General features: G+C 41.9%; 2 protein-coding genes and 1 pseudogene across 3 annotated transcripts in view; 1 reads left to right on the forward strand and 2 right to left on the reverse strand.

Annotated features, from left to right (window-relative positions):
• The first annotated feature begins 107 nt into the window (after positions 1-107).
• LOC139582284 (tripartite motif-containing protein 54-like) lies at positions 108-8,262 on the forward strand (annotated as a pseudogene).
• Positions 8,263-12,574: 4,312 nt separating this feature from the next.
• On the reverse strand, positions 12,575-15,165 carry LOC139582935 (UI). Its single transcript, XM_071413423.1, has 2 exons — positions 15,059-15,165; positions 12,575-14,583 (listed from the first exon to the last, which is right to left on the reverse strand). The coding sequence occupies exon 2, from the start codon at positions 14,552-14,554 to the stop codon at positions 14,057-14,059; it is 498 nt and encodes a 165-aa protein (XP_071269524.1). The 5' UTR covers positions 14,555-14,583; positions 15,059-15,165; the 3' UTR covers positions 12,575-14,056.
• A 2,251-nt stretch (positions 15,166-17,416) lies between these two features.
• Positions 17,417-25,272, reverse strand: part of LOC139582934 (mitochondrial inner membrane protein Mpv17) — a 32,862-nt gene continuing 25,006 nt past the window's right edge. Inside the window, exons 6-8 of one of the 2 annotated variants that reach the window (XM_071413421.1) lie at positions 19,656-19,688; positions 19,514-19,566; positions 17,417-19,384 (exon numbers count right to left, since the gene is read on the reverse strand). In XM_071413421.1, the coding sequence (XP_071269522.1) occupies positions 19,315-19,384; positions 19,514-19,566; positions 19,656-19,688 (156 nt within the window). In that variant the 3' untranslated portion in view covers positions 17,417-19,314. The remainder of the gene's footprint in view (positions 19,385-19,513; positions 19,567-19,655; positions 19,689-25,272) is intronic. The other variant, XM_071413420.1, reaches the window with a different exon arrangement.

Genomic DNA, 25,272 nt, shown 5'->3' on the forward strand with positions numbered 1-25,272 from the left:
AACTCAATATTAGGAAGGTGCACCTAACTTTCTTTTACACTCAGTGTATGTCTTTGGTCCTGTTGAACCCTTCAGTTGACTGTTCGAACTGAAGGAGTCATTCAGATATGAGAGATTCCAACAGCTGCCTCAGTCCTGGGGGACAGGATGCAACAAGGTCTGCCTCTCAGGCCGAGGCCATTAATGAAAAGCAGAGGAGGCTGGTGGGAGGAGCTATAGGAGGACAGGCTCATTGTAATGGCTGGAATGGAATAAATGGAACGATATCACAACAAACATATGGAAACCACATATTTGACTCAGTTCCATTGATTCCATTCCAGCCATTACAATGAGCACGTCCTCCTATAGCTCCTCCCACCAGCCTCCTCTGGTGAAAAGTGGTCTACTCGTCACAGACCAAGACGCGTGGACCAAGATGGTGGTTCCGCTGCCTGTCGTGTCGTCACGAAGTGGTGTTGGACCGTCATGGTGTGTGAGCGAGCGAGCGAGCGAGGGGTACGTGACTGCCTTCTGCAAGCATCCACCTGAACCAGAATTCTCACCAAATGTCAACATCATCCATACAACGTGCCTTCACACTTCTGCTGACCTCTGTTGACTTGGCATGTCAACAGTAGCCATGTCAACAGTAGCCATGTCAACAGTAGCCATGTCAACAGTAGCCATGAGCACAAGGGGTGTGTAACGTGAACTCAGCCATGAAATATTGCTTCCAAAATATTCACCGTTCATGCAACAGACCTAGGCATCTGTTTTTATTCTAATGGTGTCACTAGAGCTTCTGTGTGTGTTCTTAAGCTGCGTCATGTCAACATACCAGGAATATGGAAAGCTCAGTCCCTGGCAGTGTCCTCAATGTTGGTGTTATAACAAGCACACTTTATCCCTGCCTCGATGGAGTGGTAAACATGAGAACCATGTGTCCTCTTGTGGCATTGACACAGCTACAGGCTTGTGTATCTGTATCTGGGGGTTAAGTACCATAGATTTTATATTTGGGAAGTGTTGCAATTACTGTAGGTGCATTGTATTACCATTCTAGGATTAGGGTTAGGGTTAGCACTTATATCCTCCTTTCTGTCTTAATCCTACCACTCTTTGGACCCGCAAGGTGCTGGATCTTGGCTCAGTCTGGCTTTCTCTTTGACCCAAGGCTCAATTTAGCCACTGATGTGGTTCGCAAGAGGGAGTGAGAATCTGCACCTACTATTGCAGTAATGTCTGTTTTATATATATATTTTTTTAATTAACAGAAAATAGAAGACAAAACATTCAGGAAAGTTTCCCCTTTTTAGCCCCCCACCCCCTCAACCCCCCGTATTTCAAGACACATTTGCAACTGATTGTGCCTTCAAACACATAAAAAAGTCGTTAAGTTACATATAAAAAAAGAAAGAATCAAAAATGTATATACCACGAAGTTACTTCAATGCCGTAAAACATACTATAGCCTAACATTTCCAGGTGATTAGGTGATCCTATAGAAGTAACCTCAATGGCTGGGGGTGAGGTAAAGAATCTGGAGGAAGTGTATGGAGCTGTTCAAAATAGTAAACCATCGGGCAGTAATGTCTGTTTACCAGTAGAGAGCAGTACTGTAATCTGTTACTACTGGGTGTTGTAAATGCGCATTACGGCCATATTTAAAAGCCGTTGGTCCTTTTGGCTGTGAACAAACTATGTTGTTTCTTATATCATTTATATCCATCGCTGAATGTGTAGTACGTGGCATATTTTTGTTCACACCATCTCTGAGGACACATTCTCACTTTGTATACATGGCCACTGGGTGGCAGTCTTTTCCAATATTTTGTTTAATTTAGAACGCTGTACATTATCACAGCTTTTTCATACCTTGTCACTTGACACGATAAATATAAAAGATAATATAATTACATCAAGGAAAGTACTTTTGGTCTGTAACACAGATTTGAGCTATATGAACAATCTATCTAGTTACACTCCAAATTATATTCCACAATAACTTTTATCGACTTTGTAAATTGGCTTGCAGTTATTTGATGTTATAACACCTTAACCCAGCAGAGCAAGGGAGAGAAATGAAACATTACCAAAGCTAGTGTATCATCAGCTGTTCCAGTGACTGTGAAACAAAGCGTGGGGAGAGTGGACTTCTCCCCTGGAGAATGGTGGTCAATAGCTGTAAATTACATATGAGGTAAACTGTTGGTGAAATCCCCTAACTCCTTGTAAGTGTTGTTCCCATAAGGGTATTTCCTCTGTCAAGGACAGAAGTGACGAGTCTCATAAGACAGAGGCAGTTGTGGGTGTGTGTGTGTGTGTGTGTGTGTGTGTGTGTGTGTGTGTGTGTGTGTGTGTGTGTGTGTGTGTGTGTGTGTGTGTGTGTGTGTGTGTGTGTGTGTGTGTGTGTGTGTGTGTGTGTGTGTGTGTGTGTGTGTGTGTGTGTGTGTGTGTGTGTGTGTGTGTGTGTGTGTGTGTGTGTGTGTGTGTGTGTGTGTGTGTGTGTGTGAGATTGAGTGTCTCTATAAGAGGTCGTTCCTTTACTTCTGTGTCCCTGCAGGCCCCTGAACCCCACCAAGGTGGAGCAGCTGATGTGTGAGGAGCATGATGAGGAGAAAATCAACATCTACTGCTGAGCTGTGAGACGCCCACCTGCTCTATGTGCAGTGTTTGGCCAGCACAATGACTGTGAGGTGGCCCCCTTGCAGAATGTCTACAAGAGACAGAAGGTAAGGAAGCACCCTGAATCAGGTTGTGATCTCACTCAATATCTCTATAGGCTGTCTGTCTTCCTGTCTGGTAGTCTGTCTGCCCGCCTGTCTGTTAGATCGTCCTTACCCTTGCAATGAAAAGTAATTATCCAATATAACAGCTTACTTACTTTGTCACTCTCTATTCATCATGTCCCCCAGAGAGAGATTTGAATGTTATTTAAAGTGTAGAGCCAGTGTGTGTATGTGATCTGCCTGTGTGTGTGTGTGTGTGGTTTTTCTTTGAGTACTGAGTGAAGTGACAGCAGACAGATGTATTGAGTTGGAGCTGCCCTGCGGGGGTTCTCACACTGTGAGGGCCGGGTTTCATCTCACCTTACACGCACGCACACACACACACTCACACAGCCTGGTGGCACGACAACAGCTACTGTTGTATATCACACCTCTGAGTCTTGTGCAGCATTCGTGTCTGTCTGTCCTTCATGTGGACCCACTCACTCACACACACACACACACACACACACACACACACACACACACACACACACACACACACACACACACACACACACACACACACACACACACACACACACACACACACACACACACACACACACACACACACACACACACACACACACACACACACACACACACACACACACAGCGGTGCTCTGGCCTGCTGCCATTAGTCCTTACTTCTAATTTCTACTCCCTCTAACTCATTCACTATGAACTTGTCATCTCACTCCCCTCTCTCTTAAATCTCCTCCCCCTCTGGCCATGCTGTGTACTGTGGGCCCAAGCAGAGAGGGACATGCCTGACCATTAGCTCCCATAGTTCTCCCTGGCTCTCTCTCTCTCTCTCTCTCTCTCTCTCTCTCTCTCTCTCTCTCTCTCTCTCTCTCTCTCTCTCTCTCTCTCTCTCTCTCTCTCTCTCTCTCTCTCTCTCTCTCTCTCTCTCTCTCTCTCTCTCTCTCTCTCTCTCTCTCTCTCTCTCTCTCTCTCTCTCATCCACAGCAGTGGGACTTGAGTCATTCTCCTCTGAGCTCAAGTCACAGGCTCAGCTCCTCCGTCGCTGCTGGCTGCCCGCTAACTAGCTCTCCTCTCCAGCATCCAGGTGAACAGTGACTAATATCAAAGTGAGAGTCCCACCATACCAGCATGGTGGGACTTAACTGAAGGTCACTTGTTAAGGATGGACAATGTCCATTAATGGCTATTAAGTAAAACTAAAGGGGAACGCCACCCACACAAACACGATACATAGGGTTTACATATGTACTATATCTACTTACATAAGCTAAAACAGTACGAATGGACCATAGCGACAGACATGTTATTGAGCAGATGGCTTTGGTGCCATTTTTCTTTGCACTACGTTGCTTACTCACTCTGTAAATCACTCAACATTACAGATGCAGATGAGAAACGTTTAGGATCAACTCCAGCTTCACCTGATGTTTTATGCATTGTTAAAAAACAACACTTTTTCACTCTATCATCACAATTGTGTGAACTACCACATTAGGTCAGGGTTTCTCAACCCTCTCCTCGGGCCACCCCCAGACGTTTCACATTTTAGTTTTAACCCTAAACTGGCACACTGGATTCAATTAGTCAACTAATCATCAAGCCTTTGACTAATTGAATCCAGTGTGCCAGTTTAGGGTTAAAACTAAAATGTGAAACGTCTGGGGGGGCCCGAGGAGAGGGTTGGGAAACCCTGACCTAATGTGTTAGTGCAGGGTTGGAACAAAAGCCTTCTTATCCTGTAGTAACAACCGTATCCAGGCCTTCCTCTCTAAGATGGAGGAGATATGCAGGACCATCCAGGTGAGAATGTCACCCACTACAACCACTCACACTTCTCACCTCAAAGTCACAATCACTCACTGTGGGGTCACAACACACATTACTCACATCACTGTGAAGAACCTGTTATATTGTAATAACTAGCATGAATAAGTAGTAATACATTATTTATTAACTATTTCTACACTGAACAAAAATATAAACGCAACATGTAAAGTGTTGGTCCCATGTTTCATGAGCTGAAATAAAAGATCACAGACATTTTCCATACGCACAAAAAGCTTATTTCTCTCAAATGTTGTGCACAAATTTGCTTACATCCCTGTTAGTGAGCATTTCTCCTTCGCTAAAATAATCCATTCACCTGACAGGTGTGGCATATCATGAAGCTGATTAAACGGCATGATCATTACACAGGTACACCTTGTGCTAGGGACAATAAAAGGCCACTCTAAAATGTGCAGTTTTGTCACACAACACAATGCCACAGATGTCTCAAGTTTTGTGGGAGTGTGCAATTGGCATGCTGACTGCAGGAATGTCCACCAGAGAAATGTTCTGAAACAAAGCTGAAAATGTCTTAGTTCTTCCATGGCCTGCATGTCACCCATTGAGAATGTTTGGGATGCTCTGGATCGACTTGTATAACAGCGTGCTCCAGTTCCCGCCAATATCCAGACTTGCCTCGTTAAATAAAGGCTCAAATTTAAATGTATTTTTATTTTTATAAGAAATATCTTTGCACAGCCATTGAAGAGGTGTGGGACAACATTCCACAGGCCACAATCAACAGCCTGATCAACTCCATGTGAAGGAGATGATTCGCGTTGCATGAGGCAAATGGTGGTTACACCAGATACTTACTGTTTTCTTGATCCACGCCCCTACCTTTTTTAAAGGTATCTGTGACCAACAGATGCATATCTGTATTCCCAGTCATGTGAAATCCATAGATTAGGGCCTAATGAATTCATTTCAATTGACTGATTTCCTTATGTGAACTGTAACTCAGTAAAATCGTAGAAATTGTCGCACGTTGCGTTTATATTAAGCATTTCTAAAGGCTTATTCATGAAAAGTCATTATTATAAAGTGTTCAATGGGTGCCTGTGTGCAGGAGAACGGGCATCATCAGAAGCAGAGTCTGTGTGATAAGTTTGACAGGCTGTATGCCATCCCTAAGGAGAGGAAGGAGGAGCTGGTGGGGAGGATCAGCCGCCAGCAGGATGACAAGCTGGACCTCATCCGCTCCGTCATGCGTCGCCACGGAGACCACCTGGAGGGTGCGGGCAAGCTTGTGGGGACAGCCATCCAGTCCATGGAGGAACCACAGATGGCTGTGTTCCTACAGGTAGGCACTATGGATGGAACACTAGCCCTGGACCTGGGTGCACGGTCTGGCCTCAGTAACTGGACCTGGGGTGTGTACCAGTATGTCGTTGAATGGAATGGAATGATGGTCATTCCAGCACAATTACCGGTATATGTTAACATGTAACTTCTTGAGCAGAAAACGTGCCTGTTTCAGCCCCTCGGAAACTGCACTAGGATCAGAGTTCCTGCAGGTGTTTCACTGTCTTATGATCAGTATCCCTACAGCTAGCATATGAGTCAGTGGGCCCTTAACAACTGTAATATGATCAGTTGTTTGATCAATGGCTCTGGGTCAGTTATGAGCTGGCCCCAATCCACATGAGACATGATAAGGCATAAAGTAATAACAGTGATGATGAGTCACAGACACCATAGAGACTGTAGTCCCCTGCTCTCACCCCTGACCTGAACCAATAACAGTCTACTTCACATCCTGTTCATGCTGGGACCAGGCTCATTGATATGCCCAAAGACGCAGTAAAGGATCCTTTCATCCTTTAAATCAGGTTTAGAGAAACCTTCACTATCGATGATCAATGGGGTGTCATGCAGTGCTTCACCGTATTGAGCAGGGGAGGAGTGATGAGCAGAAAGCCCAGCAGGGGAGCCTCATCGGCGGGGACGCTGCTTTTAAAAGCACCCCTAGAAACTCTGGTCCTGTGATTCTCTGATCACTCACACTGTAACCCTGTGGAGGTGATTGACACCTCTCTCCATCAATACACCAGAAGCATTCTCTGAGTTCCAGCCCCAGGGGCCAGCCATTGCTCAACTAGTGACAAACCTACACATAGGTCTACACACACACAGCTCCCCTGCGGGGGACACCTGCCTCATCCTTTGACCGCTGGCCTACTGGCCATAAATATTGTCCTTGTAATAGAGCCAGGTGGGATGACGTGCCCCTGCTGCAGACCACAGGTAGTTTAAACCCCAGCCAGGCGAGAGATAGATGGTGCCATTTATGCCATTCATCCGACACTCCTTTCCTCCACTCAGGTCCCTTGCTTAATAAAAAGCTACAGTTTGAGTGAAGGCTCGCAATTTAAGTGTCTCTTTATTCAACTCCTTCACGTCCACGCTTGCAAGCACTTTGTTTTGTCAACCAGTTTAGGGCTCTATTCACTCTGTAAACCTGAGTGATACAGATTCCACGATAGAAATGTAAAAGTAATTTCCGATTGAGCCGACATTTGCAGCGTTTACTGTGAATGCAGTCTCCGCTATAGCGGAAACGTTGCCTTTAAATTTAAATTACGCTGTAAATCTGAACTTCCGCGATGCGGATTGAATAGGGCCCTAACTGTTAGCGCTAGCGTGAGTGGCAGGATGGTGGCAGGTGCACGTTTTATGAATGACTCAAACTGAGCGAGTGATTCAGAAGATCGAGAGAAGAGGAGGCTATAGAAATTAAATGAATTGTAAATGAATAAAAATTATATAAAACTCAAAAAACTTATTCTAGAGTATATATAGCACTAATTTACCTCAGAAATTGAAGTGCAGGAATTGAAACTAAACGCAATAGCCTATTGATCATTTATTTTCTCCACAGAGCATCAAGGATATATTTAAACAGAAAGTAAAATTCTTCTTTTCATCTGTTTAGTGTTCCATTCTGCTTCTTATGGGGTGTTTAGCTGGAAAGTCACAAATTACATTACATTCACTAACACAAGCACTAAAATAAACTAACACACCAATTGCAATGACTGTAAACTGAAAGTAACTGCATGGGAGATGTGTGTGGTTGGCAGTAATGCGTGATTGCTGGCTGCTGATAGCTAATGCATTATAATGAAGCTCTCCACTTGTAGAGTTATCGAGCAGACCCACCCAGCCTGCGTCACTACCAGCCACAGGGGGACAGGGGACGCTGCCATCCATCGCTGTCCGTCATCTCCTTTTTGTTTGTCTCTGAGCTGTGACCTCCCCACTGTGTCCTTGTCAGGATCTCTGCCACTGCCAAGGCGTCCAACATGGAGCGTCCAGAGCCGGGTTATGAGAGCATGGCCCATTTTGTTACCAACACAGAGGATGTGGCAGACATGCTAAGGACCATTGACTTCAACACAGGTAGGGCCTCAGGTAGCTGTACAATACAACCATATATGGAGAGTTTGGCCATTAAGGTTTCTCTATATTTGACTCTAGCCTCAGGGAAGTGATGTCAGCTCCAAACATTACCCTGAAATCACACGTTCAAGAACATTTCCCTTGTTTTTGTTGGTCTGTCTTATTAATGTGGTGCGCTGTATGTGGTCGCAGGTTCCCACGGAGAAGACGGAGAGGACGGTTAGGATCTGGATGAGGGGGCCAGGACCTGACATCACTGGCAACGGCGGACGTAGACTATGGGAGATACCAGTAGTTGAAAAGGATCCCTCAGGTTAATATCAAAAGACAAACCAGCATATAGTATGCTGCTCCTCTGCTTTATTCCTGTACCCACATTTACAACGTTTAGGCTACAAACCCAAAGGCTTTTATATATAATTTCTTAAGACATTAGTCTTAAATATTGCCATAAAGGCTGAAATCAAGTGTTTCATGTCCAGAATATGGATCACTTGTCTTGTTTACCTCACAGCAGACTCATTTCCAATGTAAAGACAATGCATTATTTTTCCTCTGTGATCAATCAATTCCATATTCCCCTAGCTACCTCCAAAGGTATAACGATCCTGCTTAAAACCAGGGAACCCTTCAGCCTCACAGCCTCACAGCGTCACTGTAACATTCCAGAGATTAATGAACTGGAAGCACACATTTCATGAATGGCAGATAGTCCAGGGAGAGATGAGGGGGTTATTTACTGGCCTGTCGTTTATACATGATTATGGGTTCATCCAGAAACTCCCTAGTGAAGAGTTTGATGTAGCCTGTTGATTGGGATTTACCTTGTTGTACTGACTATGACAATTCTTGTGATTTTGGCTTAATATACAGTACTAGTCAAAAGTTTGGATACACGTACTCATTCCAGAGTTTTTATTTATTTATTTTTACTATTTTCTACATTGTAGAACAATAGAGAAGACATCAAAACTATGAAATACACAAAAAAGTGTTAAACAAATCAAAGTATGTTTTATATTTGAGATTCTTCAAAGTAGCCACCCTTTGCCTTGATGATAGCTTTGCACTCTCGGCATTCTCTCAAACAGTTTCATGAGGTAGTCACCTGGAATGCTTTTCAATTAACAGGTGTGCCTTGATAAAATTTAATTTGTGGAATTTCTTTCCTTAATGTGTTTGAGCCAATCAGTTGTAACAAGGTAGGGGTGGTATACAGAAGATAGCCCTATTTGGTAAAAAACCAAGTCCATATTATGGCAAGAACAGCTCAAATAAGCAAAGAGAAACGACAATCCATCATTACTTTAAGACATGAAGGTCAGTCAATACGGAACATTTCAAGAACTTTGAAAGTTTCTTTAAGTGCAGTCGCAAAAACCATCAAGTGCTATGATGAAACTGGCTCTCACGAGGACCGCCACGAGAAAGGAAGACTCAGACTTACCTCTGCTGCAGAAGATACGTTCATTAGAGTTACCAGTCTCAGAAATTGCAGCCCAAATAAATGCTTCACAGAGTTCAATTAACAGACACATCTCAACATCAACTTTTCAAAAGAGACTGTGTGAATCAGGCCTTCATGGTCAAATTACTGCAAAGAAACCACTACTAAATGACACCAATAATAAGAAGAGACTTGCTTGGGTGCCAAGAAACACGAGTAATGGACATTAGACGGTGGAAATCTGTCCTTTGGTCTGATGAGTCCAAATTTGAGATTTTTGGTTCCAAATGCTGTGTCTTTGTGAGACGCAGAGTAGGTGAATGGATGATCTCCGCGTGTGTGGTTCCCACCGTGAAGCATGGAGGAGGTGGGATGTTGTGGGGGTGCTTTGCTGGTGACACAATATATCAGTGATATATTTAGAATTCAAGGCACACTTAACCAGCATGGCTACTATATAATTCTGCAATTATACGTGATGGAGTGCTGCATCAGATGACCTGGCCTCCACAAACTCCCAACCTCAACCCATTCGAGATGGTTTGGGATGAGTTGGACCATAGAGTGAAGGAAAAGCAGCCAACAAGTGCTCAGCATATGTGGGAGCTCCTTCAAGACTGTTGGAAAAGCATTCCAGGTGAAGCTGGTTGAGAGAATGCCAAGAGTGTGCAAAGCTGTCATCAAGGCAAAGGGTGGCTACTTTGAAGAATCTCAAATATAAAATATATAACACTTTTTTGGTTACTACATGATTCCATTTGTGTTATTTCATAGCTTTGATGACTTCACTACTATCATACAATGTAGAAAATAGTAAAAATAAAGAAAAACCCTTGAATGAGTAGGTGTGTCCAAACTTTTGACTGGTACTGCAGATCATGGCCCTCACACTGGGCATTCAGCTCTGTTAAAGAGGCCAAAAGCTCTGCCTCCTGGTGCCTTGGGACCTCAGCTTGACAGGTAGTGAAGAATAGACCTCTCCTGCATTTCCAACGACACACACACATCTGAGCCATATTTCTGTAACCTGTGTCATTACTTATAATACATAGTTATAAATAACTACTGCCCCACCTTGCGTGTGCTGGGTGTTTTTGGGTTGTTGTAGATGTATGGACCTGACACTGAGTCCTCACAGGAGCTGACCTTGTCACTGGGGCTGTCGACCCCTCATTGATTGAAGGAAGAGAAAGAATTCTGGTGGGATGATAAAGATTTTGTGTGTGTGTGTGTGTGTGTGTGTGTGTGTGTGTGTGTGTGTGTGTGTGTGTGTGTGTGTGTGTGTGTGTGTGTGTGTGTGTGTGTGTGTGTGTGTGTGTGTGTGTGTGTGTGTGTGTGTGTGTGTGTGTGTGTGAGAGAGAGAGAGAGAGAGAGAGAGAGAGAGAGAGAGAGAGAGAGAGAGAGAGAGAGAGAGAGAGAGAGAGAGAGCGAGAGAGAGAAAACCACAGTGAGAGTTTCTGACTATGAATGGAGACAGATCACTGGAGGCCGTCAGACATGTATCAGAGGTTGACGCATGCCGTTTTCTGGCAACAAGCTGTTCCAACATTAACTCTTCACACTACAAGTAGGATAAGACAGAACAGAATGGCCAATTCCATGATCCTTGACATGTACATTAATCAAATCAAATCAAGCTTTATTTATACAGCACATTTCAGACATGGAATACAACGCAATATGCTTTACAGGAAAAAACGAATAAAAAACCAATGAAAATACAAGCTGAAATATTTACTACACAACAAACATAATATAAAAAACTAAAGAATGACAAACTGAACAACTAGAAAGCACCCTAAGGAAATGCAAAGCTAAACATATGTTTTAAGATCTCTTTTAAATATGCCCACAGTTTCGGCCCCCCTCAGGTTTTCTGACGGGCTATTCCAGAGGCTGGGGGCATAATAACTAAAGGCTGTCTCTCCATGCCTATTGGTCCTAGACTTTGGTATAGTTGAAAGGCCAGTGCCAGAGGACCTGAGGGACCTACTGGGTACATAATTTAAAAGCATGTTTGACGTGTTGGGGTGCACAATCGTGGATAGATTTAAAAACCAATAGCGGGTGTCAAGTGGGGTTTCTCATGGAATCTAAGGGGAAACCATTGTCTTGCTTATATTATGATTTTTGGCCTCCGAGATCTGTAACAGACATAGCTGAAGACTACACAGGCAAATGTAACATTTCGGAACAGAGCATAAAGCTCAAACATCACACAGTTGAAGGCCTCCCTTGCCACCCACCAGATATACTGTATATACAAAAACCTGTGTATTGTGTGTAAATATGATAAACTAAGAATAATCAAATTAAATGTATACCACTGTTGGTTTGAATTGAGCATGTTGTAAAGTAGGAAGAATACATTGTTGTGTCATGTTTTTATCTCACCTCACACTCCTACTAGTGCTTTAACCGAAAGGTCGCATGTTCGAATGCTCGAGCCGACTAGGTGAAATCTGTCTATCTGCCATTGAGCAAGACACAACCCTAATTGCTCCAGGGTCGCCATCAATAATGGCTGATCTCTGGCCGTGACCCCATTCTCTCAGGTTCTCAGGGAGAGTGGGATATGCAACAACAAAAAGATCTAATTCACACACCACACACTTGTACAGGTTACACACTTGGACATGTGTGAAACAGGACATTTTGACTTCCTCTTCATCTTACAACAACCTTAACTTTGACGAGTTCCACAAGTATGACTAATATTGTAGAGACCCGAAGCAGCTGAAAGACTACTCATGAAAGTGTAAGACAAAACTAAAGGATCTGACTGTATAGCATATGCACATTTTAGCTTCAGCTTACAAAATTGTATACAAAGAAAATCTCATTATGATATCCCCTCTCTCTTTTTAAGCAAATGTTTGTGTTACCAACCCTGACCTTGAGCTACAGCTGCTGCTTTGATCTCCAGTGGGATTTGAGATGGTGTTAACCACAGAATGAATCATTGAATACATCTCTATGGTGTTAACACAGTGAGGAACAAGGCAGCAGATCCACCACCATACTGACAGTCTGAGTCAGAAACACCAGGCTGGGGGGCATTTTGATGAGTTCTCACAAATTCGCAGAGACTCTCACCAACCATTACACCATTATCTAGGCTTCCACATGTTATGCTTTTAAAAAGAAGACGTGCAACTGCTGTAAAGTTACATTTAATGAGAGTTAAAGGCGATAACTGCAATGAATGTTTGGCCATGGAGGTTAGATATTTGGCCATAGGGGTTTTGCAATGAGTGTATAGCCAGAGTTTAAGTAAATATGCAAGGAGTTTATTTATATTTCAATAGGCAATAGGATATTCAGCAGCATCTGTTTACAGATGTAGGAATAAACTATTTTGGTAGACAAGTCAGCAGAATAGTTTCCTTTATTACATTCACTACTGTACGAGACTATGACAAACTCAATGGACATTTTTTCAGAACTTTTTTAAATTAAAAAATATAAATGGCAAAAAAGCTTTTCTTTACTGCTAAACCATGTGATCATATGATATGTCCATGATTGGGGCTTTGACAAAACAGTCAACATAAAATGAACCATTAAATGTTTTTCTTAGTTTAAGGTAAGCATGCTAGGTACAGTACAGAGGATAGTGTACTTGCTTGGATGGAAAGATAATAAGGAAAGTGGGAGTGGCGTTAAGTGTAGGATATGTTCACTTTGTCTCAGATTAGATTGGAGATTAGTTGTATCACAGAAACCTACAGGCAATGCCAGACCCCATACCTGAAACAATGTGAAAAGGCTTCTTCTGCTGGCTAGATGGCTGCCTGCCAAGTGAGCTAACAAACCAAGGGCAAATGGATAATCACTATAAATTAAACAATTGGCATACAGCAAATACAGTAATGAAATGACAATATTACATGAGTGCTTTACCTGATTTGTTTTAATCTATGCCGGTGATAAGGCCCTAGTTCAATCTTTTTCAGTTGTTGAACAAAAATACATCTCAGGAAAAGGACACAATGTATGTATCTATATTGACTGAGCCTTGTCCCTTAAAGTAAGCAACAATATGAGTCACACAACTAACCATTGAAAGATCACATATGGGTAGCCAATATCAATTTGCACAGCATTATTTTCCTCCAATGTGTTATAAAAGGCCTATAGCATGTAATGCTGGAAAAAATGACTAGCCTACCTGCCTTTGTTATTTACCTAGTACCAACCATTTAGACTACGACTAACAAAACATGTTGCACTTATTCCACATGAGGGCAACTTGTAACTCAATTTGTGTCTGGCAATATTATTGTTGTAGGCCAACTACAATGCTCCGGACATCCAAAGGTGAGAATACACTATAGAGGTGTGAGATCCGGAGTATTCACACTATGCCATATGTTAGGGAATAGTTGTCAAGGCGCCTCACTATGATTCCATTGTAGATGGGGTCTTGGCAGTCAATAATTTATTGCCCGTTGATTTTGAAAGGCTTTCTGGACAAGTGGGGAAGTCATTTTTATGCATCTTATGATGAAGAATGACAGAGAAACCAACGGTTAAATAAAATCTAAACTATTTCGTGGGTCTGAGAGTGCCAGGGGCTTTGTTGTTTTCTGTGAGATGTTTTATCTTGATGTTTTCTCCCTTGTTGACGACACTTGCTGTATCACTTTCCAACTTCATCCAGATACTTGCGGTTTAACTCCGCTTGCTCCTTCTGGCTCTCGATCCTCGCCATTTCGATCATATTTCTCAGAAGGTGGAAAGTGAGGTCGATTGAAATTGGGGGGTCATCGTTTCTCTTGGTCAGCTCCACGAAGTCTTCCAGGCTGTTGCCCTCCTCAAGCGCGCGCTGCTCCTCCAAGGGCGGCAAACTGCGCGCCAGGTGACCAAGACCCCTCGTGCCCAGGGGCGTCACCTCAAAGGGAAATTGTGGCGGGAGACCTGCCTGCAACCGGGGATTTCTTTGCAAATACCTCAGTATCTTTTCTCCTATAAGGTAGGAAACTGCGTTATCACCAGCCTTCAGCAACACCTCCTCCAGCTGACTCTTGTAGCCGTGGCCGTCGAACATTGCCAGGTCCCGTGGTCGACAGACACTGGGGGGGATGTGAGAGCTGAGGAGAACAGTGGCAAGGAGCAGGATCAAGGGAACAGGCTTCATAGTGCTGGACAGACGGACAAAACGGTGCCCTGTTACGGAGAGAGGTGTACAAATATTAGCAAAAAGCACTGGAACTCAAAGTAGACTCAAACTTTAAATTGCACGTATTTAACAATTGTGTTCAAAGCAAAAACAAATAGTCTATCACCAATTTACAAAAATTTGCCTAAAGGCAAACTTAATAACATAAAAAGCAATAAACAACAAACGTAACAAAATAATATGTTTCTCTTTACATTATAAACATATGCATGTGAGTAGGCTATTTATAGGCGTGGTTAATTGTCACACAATGGATACATACATACATCGTTGAGTTACTGAAACAAGCATGCACATGCTTCTTCAGCTTTGTAAATAAGTAAAATAAACATACATTGTTTTTATGATACAAAAATGACCAACGAATTGCTGTGTGTACTTGATATTCTCAATTCAGCACCAGAACTCTCAGCACCTCAAACTAAAAAGGTGAAACAAAAGAAAGCTAAATAAACCACTTACCGGTACTTTGTCTGCTTAATGCTGAAAAAGTTGCACACCGGCTAGAAAAGTGTCAATTGAGACCCCGGTCCGAAAAGTCCCGCTAAATGTCGATTGGAGAATAACGCCTCTTTCTTAAGGGTTATATATACATCCAACATCGTTCCATTGACGTCAGTGCAAGTGCATAAACTGCTTGTAAATGAGGCGACTCCGTTTGAAGTAAAGGCAAGTGTTTTGAGGGACAGCTTATTATGCTGCAAGCCAAGATCTGCTCAAAAACATTTAAAATGTTTCCATTTGAGTTATTTAGCAGACGCTCTTATCCTGAGCGACTTACAGACTTACAGTGCAAACATTACAATATTTTTTTTCAGAACAGTTTGTCGATCTGATATTCTATTTTTCCATACAACTCTTAAGTTAGCCTACCTCAACCTGTCACATTATCCCTAATTAAGTCCGCAAGGCAAAACCAGTTATTGTTTCACACGGTGTTGGTATGCCTCCAGTGAAACTAAAATAACAACGCACCGCAAAAAAACAACACATTTACTTATTAAAAACAACCAATTGTGGAAGTTATAACAAAGTGATTCGTCAAAGTGTAAAGCTGCTCCATGTACCATGAATCTGGACTCTGAATAAACTAGTCTAGAAATGACGAACCGTTGTCGTGATGCCTTTATGCATGGTTTAACATCTAAGCGAGGCAGAGCAGAAGTACACAGCGGGGAAACGTGCAGAGGGCGCAGAGAGAACTGTCCATGGTACTGAAAAGGTTTATGCCCGTGATGCAAGTTCATTCTAAATGAAAACTACACAAAATAGAGGAATAGGTCATATTTAGCTGATACAATCCGAGAGCTATTAATGCATTGAAAACGAATTTAAAGCCACGCCCATGTATTTTTGTCAGATACATTTAGTTCGTTATAGAAAAGATTCCTCTTTTCAGAAATAGCCAGGCTAATGGATTTGTCTGTTTGTCCCCCAACTATTTTTCTAACACACTTTCTTTCGCTTGGAGAAGTGTGGCATATTCAACAATGGTGCAAAGTTGGGGTCAAAGCCACTCATCATGTCACCTTTTAAACAGAAGTTAAAGAAATAATTAGATATTAAAGAACAGGCAGATATGGCTTTAATATTACAATTCCTTGTACATTTTAAAAGTATAGTGTATACAATTTAAGCTTAATACAGCATTTTAAAATTGTATGTTCATTATTGCTGGTAATGTCATAAATTAAAATGAGAAAACAGAAATCAAGTAAGCTACTGTTTAACAGCAGAGTAAGTCACTGAACAAAAATATAAATGCAACATGCAACAATTTCGAAGATTTTACTGAGTTACAGTTCATATAACGCAATCAGTCAATTGAAATAAATTCAATAGGCCTTATTCTATGGATTTCACGACTGGGACTAAAGATATGCATCTGTTGGTCACAGATACCTTTAAAAACAAGGTAGGGGCGTGCATCAGAAAACCAGTCAGTATCTGGTGTGACCACCATTTATTTGCCTATTGGATTTGAATATCAGCCTGTTGATTGTGGCCTGTGGAATGTTGTACCCCTCCTCTTTAATGGCTGTGCGAAGTTCCTGGATATTGGTGGGAACTGGAAACACGCCGTCATACACGCCAATCCAGAGCATCCCAATCATGCTCAATGGGTGACATGTCTGGTGAGGAAGAAGGCCATGGAAGAACTGGGACATTACCAGCTTCCAGGAATTGTGTACAGATCCTTGTAAAATGGGGCTGTGCATTATCATGCTGAAACATGAGGTGATGGGTTGGATGAATGACAACAATGGGCCTCAGGAACTCGTCACAGTATCTCTGTCCATTCAAATTCCCATCGATAAAATGCAATTGTGTTCTTTGTCCGTAGATTATGAATACCCATACCAGAACCCCACCGCCACCATGGGGCACTGCGTTCACAATGTTGACACCAGAAATCAGCTTGACCACATAACTCCGTGGTCTGTGGTTGTGAGGCTGGTTGGACGTACTGTCAAATTCTGTAAAACAACGTTGGAGGCAGCTTATGGTAGAGAAATGTACATTAAATTATCTGGCAACAGCTCTGGTGGACATCCCTGTAGTCAGCATGCCATTGCACGCTCCCTCAAACCTTGAGACATCTGTAGCATTGTGTTGTGTGACAAAACTGCACATTTTAGAGTAGCCTTTTATTGTCCCTAGCACAAGGTGCACCTGTGTAATGATCATGCCGTTTAATCATCTTATTGATATGCCACACCTGTCAGGTGAATGGATTATCTCGGCAAAGGAGAAATAACAGGGATGTAAACAAATCTGTGCACAAAAACATTTGAGAGAAATAAGCTTTTTGTGCATATGGAAAATATCTGGGATCTTTTATTTCAGCTCATGAAACATGCGACCAACACTTTACGTATTGCGTTTATATTTTTGTTCAGTATATATGTCAACTACAGTCTGCCTGACTATCAACTTTTTATAGCATTAATAGTAACTTTATATACGCTACCGGTCAAAGGTTTTAGAACAAGGGTTTTTCTTTATTTTACTATTTTCTATACTGTAGAATAATAGTGAAAACATCAAAACTATGAAATAACACATATAGAATCATGTAGTAACCAAAAAAGTGTTAAACAAATCAGAATTAATTTTATATTTGAGATTCTTCAAATAGCCACCCTTTGCCATGATGACAGCTTTGCACACTCTTGGCATTCTCTCAACCAGCTTCACCTGGAATGCTTTTCCAACAGTCTTGAAGGAGTTCCCACATATGCTGAGCACTTGTTGGCTGCTTCTCCTTCACTCTGCGGTCCGACTCATCGCAAACCATCTCAATTTGGTTGAGGTTGGGGGATTGTGGAGGCCAGGTCATCTGATGCAGCACTCCATCGCTCTCATTCTTGGTAAAAATAGCCCTTACACAGCCTGGAGGTGTGTTGGGTCATTATGCTGTTGATAAACAAATGATAGTCCCACTAAGTGCAAACCAGATGGGATGGTGTATCGCTGCAGAATGCTGTGGTAGCCATGCTGGTCAATTGTGCCTTGATTTCTAAATAAATCACAGACCGTGTCACCAGCAAAGCACCCCCACACCATCTCCTCCATGCTTTACAGTGGGAAATACACATGCAGAATTCATCCTATCACCCATTCACCCACACTGCGTCTCATAAAGACACGGCTGTTTGAATCAAAAATCTCAAATTTGGACTCCAGACCAAAGGACAAATTTCCACTGGTCTAATGTCCATTGCTCGTGTTTCTTGCCCCAAGCAAGTCTCTTCTTCTTATTGGTGTCCTTTAGTAGTGATTTCTTTGCAGTAATTCGACCATGAAGGCCTGATTCACACAGTCTCCTCTGAAAAGTTGATGTTGAGATGTGTCTGTTACTTGAACTTTGTGAAGCATTTATTTGGGCTGCAATTTCTGAGGCTGGTAAATCTAATGAACTTATCTTCTGCAGCAGAGGTAACTCTGGGTCTTCCTTTCTTGCTGTGGTCCTCATGAGAGCCAGTTTCATCATAGCGCTTGATGGTTTTTGTGACTGCACTTGAAAATACTTTCAAAGTTCTTGACATTTTCCGTATTGACTGACCTTCATGTCTTAAAGTAATAATGGACTGTCGTTTCTCTTTGCTTATTTGAGCTGTTCTTGCCATAATATGGACTTTCTGAATACTTCTTTCTGAATACTACCTTGTCAAAACAAGCTCAAACGCATTAAGGAAAAAAATTCCACAAATTAACTTTTAAGAAGGCACACCTGTTAATTGAAATCCATTCCAGGTGACTACCTCATGAAGCTGGTTGAGAGAATGCCAAGAGTGTGCAAAGCTGTCATCATGGCAAAGCGTGGCTATTTGAAGAATCTCAAATATATTTTGATTTGATACTTTTTGTTTTTTGTTAAACACTTTTTTGGTTACTACATGATTCCATATGTCTTATTTCAATAGTAAAAATAAAGAAAAACCCTTGAATGAGTAGGTGTGTCCAAACTTTTGACCAGTAGTGTAGATGTGACAAAATTTCACAAAAATCTTTCACTATGCAAAAGTTTGAGTTTCAAGTTTCTTTTTTCCCCAAGTTTGAATATTTCATAGTGTTTGTTAACAATTTTTTTCCTGACTGCTAACTTAGTGTGCGATTCACAGCTTTCTGGATTCCGTGTATCACACTATTTGCAGGTGTAAAAGTCTCATTGATAGTCCTATATGTGTGAGGTAGGGCGGGTCCTGAAATATCCATCACATCTTATTGGCTTTCCAGGACAAGTAGGAATTCCAGCCGATAGCTACAATCTGGACCACAGCCAATCTGCAAGACAAGAGTTCAATACTGACACATCACAGCTGAATAAATAGATCAATGCCATTGAATAGATCAATATGGAAATAAAATGTATATGGACTACATTGATGTCACTAAACCATCCCAGGGGCTCACCGGTGGTGCAGTGGGATAAAATAGAAGTTGGCAATCTGGACTGCAGGCCATAGCTGAAAAAGAGCGGAACACATTCAATGAAACATTACAGAGTGGTTCATACCGTAAATAATATTTTAAGCCTTTCACAGGGATAACTTACATAGTAATTTGAGATCAAGGCATCTGTGTAGTCCTGCAGAGAATAAGATGGACACAGAGACCTTTACGTTAGAGCTTAGAAGGATTGTGTATTTCTAATAAAAACATCTTCACTGATCCTCACCGGATGCCTTCTTCCAGTTCACACCTGTGTTGACCTCTAACCCTGACCAGATAGGTAGGGGCTATCAGTCAAGCTGTGAGGGGTTACAGTATGTGTTGGCCCCCCTCTGGGCCAGTCACAGTGACAGCTGACAGCACAGCACCATAGTCTCAAGTTATTAACAACTGTGGGTCAGTGCCGTGTCTTGCTCCCTCACATCACATGGCATATAAAACAACCAGCCATCTGGAACAGCCAGGACCCTCACTAAGCCTGGCCCATCTCCCTAAAGGTCAACCCAATAAGATTGGATGGATTTCATTCTTTTTTAAATGTCTTTATTGGGAAAGACTAGGTGTGTAAAATAATCCAATGTTCCCAGAAATGTTGTCTTTGTTTTCTTTGGCGTAACAGTTCCTAATTACTAGAAAACAAGGCACCGGCCACCTGGGGTGAAAACACCGGAGTACTACAACATCAGAGACACACGGTGGCGTTACCAAAATCCTTCCCCTTTGGAGAGCGGACATCTTTCATTTTTCTTCTAGGGCTGAAGAGACAACTAACTTCTTTGAGCTCACGAGGCTGCAGTTATGCGTCCATGGAACTGTTTGGCCAGCGCCCACCATATGATCCCTTAATTATGACACACTGAGCTCTGAGAATGTCATAAAACCATCAAACTGTCACATAATGAAAACGGTAATAGGTAGACGAGTTGTTAGTACTTGTTTTTGTGTTCCCAGGAGGTAGTGTGCGCTTGACCTTTTTGCTTCAGTATCAGCATTCAGCAGCGCGAAGCAGAGCGACTGACCGCATGTGTAGAAGAATGGCTGCACTCAAAATGGACATCTCCGACCTTCACGTTTCCAACCCATTCATCATCTCATAAAGAAGGGAGGGAGGGAGGTCAGAGCTAAGACATACATTTTGATCTAGCTCTACAGGAGCCATAGAGGAGGTAGGTACTGTAGCATCAGTGGCCATCGAAATAAGCCACATGAATAACCAAGTGGTCCCGGGGGAGAGCTTGACCCACACTATAAGATGAGGTGAAGTGAAGTCATAGTTGGGATGGGCCTGTGACGTGATTGACACCAGAGCGGCTTGCCACTAGCTATTGAAGAGCAGGGCTGAGGACTGAGGAGGATGCTGCATATGGAAGATTCCACGCCAGGAAGGCACCAAAATATTTTTGGTATGTCAGATTGTTCCGGCAATTCTCACATACAAACTTGATTGGAAGGAAGGATGTTTGATATTCTTTTTACATTTGCATCACAAACCATTTTTGAGAAAATCATGATGAAAGTGGCAATTTTAAGGCCCTTTTTATACATGCCTCTTGTAAGAGTCCATGAGCCATGAACCGCACATGATACAGACATCATCTTGGTGTGCTAAAATATGGAGTGTCTAGATACTGAAATAAACATTTTCACATTAATTTATTCAACATTAACAATATTAATATCTCATATCTCATTATATTTGGAACAATATTCTCTTCAAACACGTCAAATTTCCAGACTGGGTACTCTTAAAGATATGACATAGACATTGACATTATGGTCATTAACCAATTACATTCAGCAAGTCACCAGCAGAAGGAGTTTCCTTTGAATCTTCAATATAAGCCTACTAGAAAGTGTGTGCCCTCAAGCCTAAAGGGAAGCAAAAGTAATTCCGCTACCCAAGAATAGTAAAGCCCCCTTTACTGGCTCAAATAGCCGACCAATCAACCTGTTACCAACCCTTAGTAAACTTTTGTGTTTGATCAGATACAATGCTATTTTACTGTAAACCAATTGACAACAGACTTTCAGCACGCTTATAGGGAAGGACATTCAACAAGCACGGCACTTACACAAATAACTGATGATTGGCTGAGAGAAATTGACGATAAAAAGATTGTGGGAGCTGTATTGTTAGACTAATGCAGCTTTGGACATTATTGATCATAGTCAGCTGCTGGAAAAACATATGTGTTATGGCTTTACATCCCCTACTATATTTTGGATAAAGAATCTAACAGAACACATAGGCAGTTCTTGGAAGCCTCTCCAACATAATCCAGGTAGAATCAGGAATTCCCCAGGGCAGCTGTCTAGGGCACTTACTTTTTTCAATCTTTACTAATGACATGCCACTGGCTTTGAGTAAATGTATGCAGATGATTCAACACTATACATGTCAGCTACTACATCAAGTGAAATCACTGCAACACTTAAAAATAACGGTAAAATAAAATAAAATAAAAATAAAAATCTGCACTTAATTTCAGAATCGGTGGCAAGGAATAAGTTAGTCCTAAATATTTTTATTACGAAAAGCATTGTATTTGAAACAAATCATTCACTAAACCCTAAACCTAAACTAAATCTTGTAATAAATAATGTGGAAATTGAGGAAGTTGAAGTGACTAAACTGCTTGGAATAACCCTGGATTGTAAACTGTCATGGACAAAACATGTTGATACAACAGTAGCTAAGATGGGGAGAAGTCTGTCCATAATAAAGCATTACTCTGCCTTCTTAACGACACTATCATCAAGGCAGGTCCTACAGGCCCTAGTTTTGTTGCACCTGGACTAATGTAAATGTACACGGAGAGCTAACATTAATAAAATACATGTAAATCTCTCGTGGCTCAAAGTGGAGGAGAGATTGACTTCATCACTACTTGTTTTTGTAAGACGTGTTAACAAGCTGAATGTACCGAGCTGTGTGTTTAAACTACTAGCACACAGCTCAGACACCCATGCATACCCCACAAGACCTGCCACCAGAGGTCTCTTCACAATCCCCAAGTCAAGAACAGACTATAGGAGGCGCACAGTACTACATAGAGCCATGACTACATGGAACTCTATTCCACATCAGGTAACTGATGCAAGCAGTAAAACCAGATTTTAAAACCCAGATTAAAAATACACTTTATGGAACATCGGGAACTGTAAAGAGATGCACACAAACAGGAACAGACACACGCATACGCACACACACGCACACACTCTACACACACGTACATTGTAATATTGTTGAATGGTGGTATTATATATTTTGTATTGTAGATATGTAGTGGTGTAATAATGTTATATGATATACTGTTTTATATTTTTGTTTTATGTGTGATGTAAGTGCCTTAATGTGTTTGAAACCCCAGGAAGAGTAGCCTTGGCAGCAGATAATGGGGATCCCTAATAAATACAAATACATTTTTCCATTCATTGTGTTGGTGGTGTGCATACAATTAATCATAACTTCAACAGTAGCAGAGCACCAACTCTGACAATTTGAAGTACTTGTATAGTACAATCAAAAAAAGGGTACTTTTGAGGTAATCATATTCATATTTTTTATGTTGAATAAATGAATGTGAAATTGTATTTCAGAATCTAGAAATACTCCATATTTTAGAGCACACTATAAGGAGTATAATGACACCAAGATGTTGTCTGTATCATGTACGGTTCACGGATCATAGGGTTTTACAGGAGATATGTATAGGTCTGAAAAGTGCATAATATGGCCACTTTCATCAAGATTTTCTTAACAATGGTTTGTGATACAAATGTAAAAAACATGTCAAACACCCTTCCTCCCAATTAAGTTTCTATGCGAGAATTGCCAGAACAATCTGAGACACCCAAAATATTTTCGAGCCTTCCTGGTGTGGAATCACCCATATGTCTGCAAACATTCCCACGTGTCACTAATGTCCATTTTAACTAGTACGGTCTATCAGACTAAGTTCCATCTGGCTTTAGATGGGGAAGGTGTGGTCACATTATTGCCTTTCACCACACATTTATTTCACATCACAGTCTTGCCTAATGAGCACAATTGCCATTTGTTTTCTGTCTTTTCTGACATTTTGGTGACTGCCCTTTCGGCCTCATTTAAACTCAAGCGCCTTCCTTACATAAATATTTGATGGTCCGCCGAGCAAGAAGAACGGTGGATGAACACCCCCCCCCCCACACACACACACACACACACACACACACACACCTTCTCTAAGACATGAGTCACCAGCGCTATTTCAACCCTCCTTCCCTTCATTCCTTCATCCCTCCATGGGAGAAAATAGCTTTAATTATACTGGGGCAGAGATGGAGGTCACTCAGCTTGTTTCCTGGAGAACACAGAAGAGGAGAGGAAAGGAGTTCCTCTCAGTTTTGGAGCTACAGGGGTACCTACAGGGATCTGACAGTCCCTGGGCTCCAAGGTCAACGCTACACACCTCTGTCTCAGACCACATGTTGATTTTTTGTGATTACAAAAATCAGCATGTACAGTTGGAGTCGGAAGTTTACATACACTTAGGTTGGAGTCATTAAATCTCGTTTTTCAACCACTCCACAAATTTCTTGTTAACAAACTATAGTTGTGCCAAGTCGGTTAGGACATCTACTTTGTGCGTGACAAGTAATTTTTCCAACAATTGTTTACAGACAGATTATTTCATTTATAATTCACAGTATCACAATTCCAGTGGGTCAGAAGTTTACATACACTAAGTTGACTGTGCCTTTAAACAGCTTGGAAAATTCCAGAAAATGTCATGGCTTTAGAAGATTCTGATAGGCTAATTGAGATCATTTGAGTCAATTGGAGGTATACCAGTGGATGTATTTCAAGGCCTACCTTCAAACTCAGTGCCTCTTTGCTTGACATCATTGGAAAATCAAAAGAAATCAGCCAAGACCTCAGAAAAAAAATTGTAGACCTCCACAAGTCTGGTTCTTCCTTGGGAGCAATTTCCAAACGCCTGAAGGTACCACGTTCATCTGTACAAACAATAGTACGCAAGTATAAACCCCATGGGACCACGCAGCCGGCATACCGCTCAGGAAGGAGACGCATTCTGTCTCCTAGAGATGAACGTACTTTGGTGTGAAAGTGCAAATCAATCCCAGAACAACAGCAAAGGACTTTGTAAAGATACTGGATGAAACAGGCACGAAAGTATCGATATCCACAGTAAAACGAGTCCTATATCGAAATAACCTGAAAGGCCGCTCAGCAGGGAAGAAGCCACTGCTCCAAAACCGCCATAAAAAAGCCAGACTATGGTTTGCAACTGCACATGGGGACAAAGATCGTACTTTTTGGAGAAATGTCCTCTGGTCTGATGAAACAAAAATAGAACTGTTTGGCCATAATGACCATCGTTATGTTTGGAGGAAAAGCCGAAGAACACCATCTCAAACGTGAAGCACGGGGGTGGCAGCATCATGTTGTGGGGGTGCTTTGCTGCAGGAGGGACTGGTGCACTTCACAAAATAGATGGCATCATGAGGCAGGTGGATATATTGAAGCAACATCTCAAGACATCAGTCAGGAAGTTAAAGCTTGGTCGCAAATGGGTCTTCCAAATGGACAATGACCACAAGCATACTTTCAAAGTTGTGGCGAAATGGCTTAAGGACAACAAAGTCAAGGTATTGGAGTGGCCATCACAAAGCCCTGACCTCAATCCTATAGACAACTTGTTGGCAGAACTGAAAAA

Source organism: Salvelinus alpinus, chromosome 8 (assembly GCF_045679555.1).
Source record: "Salvelinus alpinus chromosome 8, SLU_Salpinus.1, whole genome shotgun sequence".
In the NCBI taxonomy this organism is placed as follows: domain Eukaryota; kingdom Metazoa; phylum Chordata; class Actinopteri; order Salmoniformes; family Salmonidae; genus Salvelinus; species Salvelinus alpinus.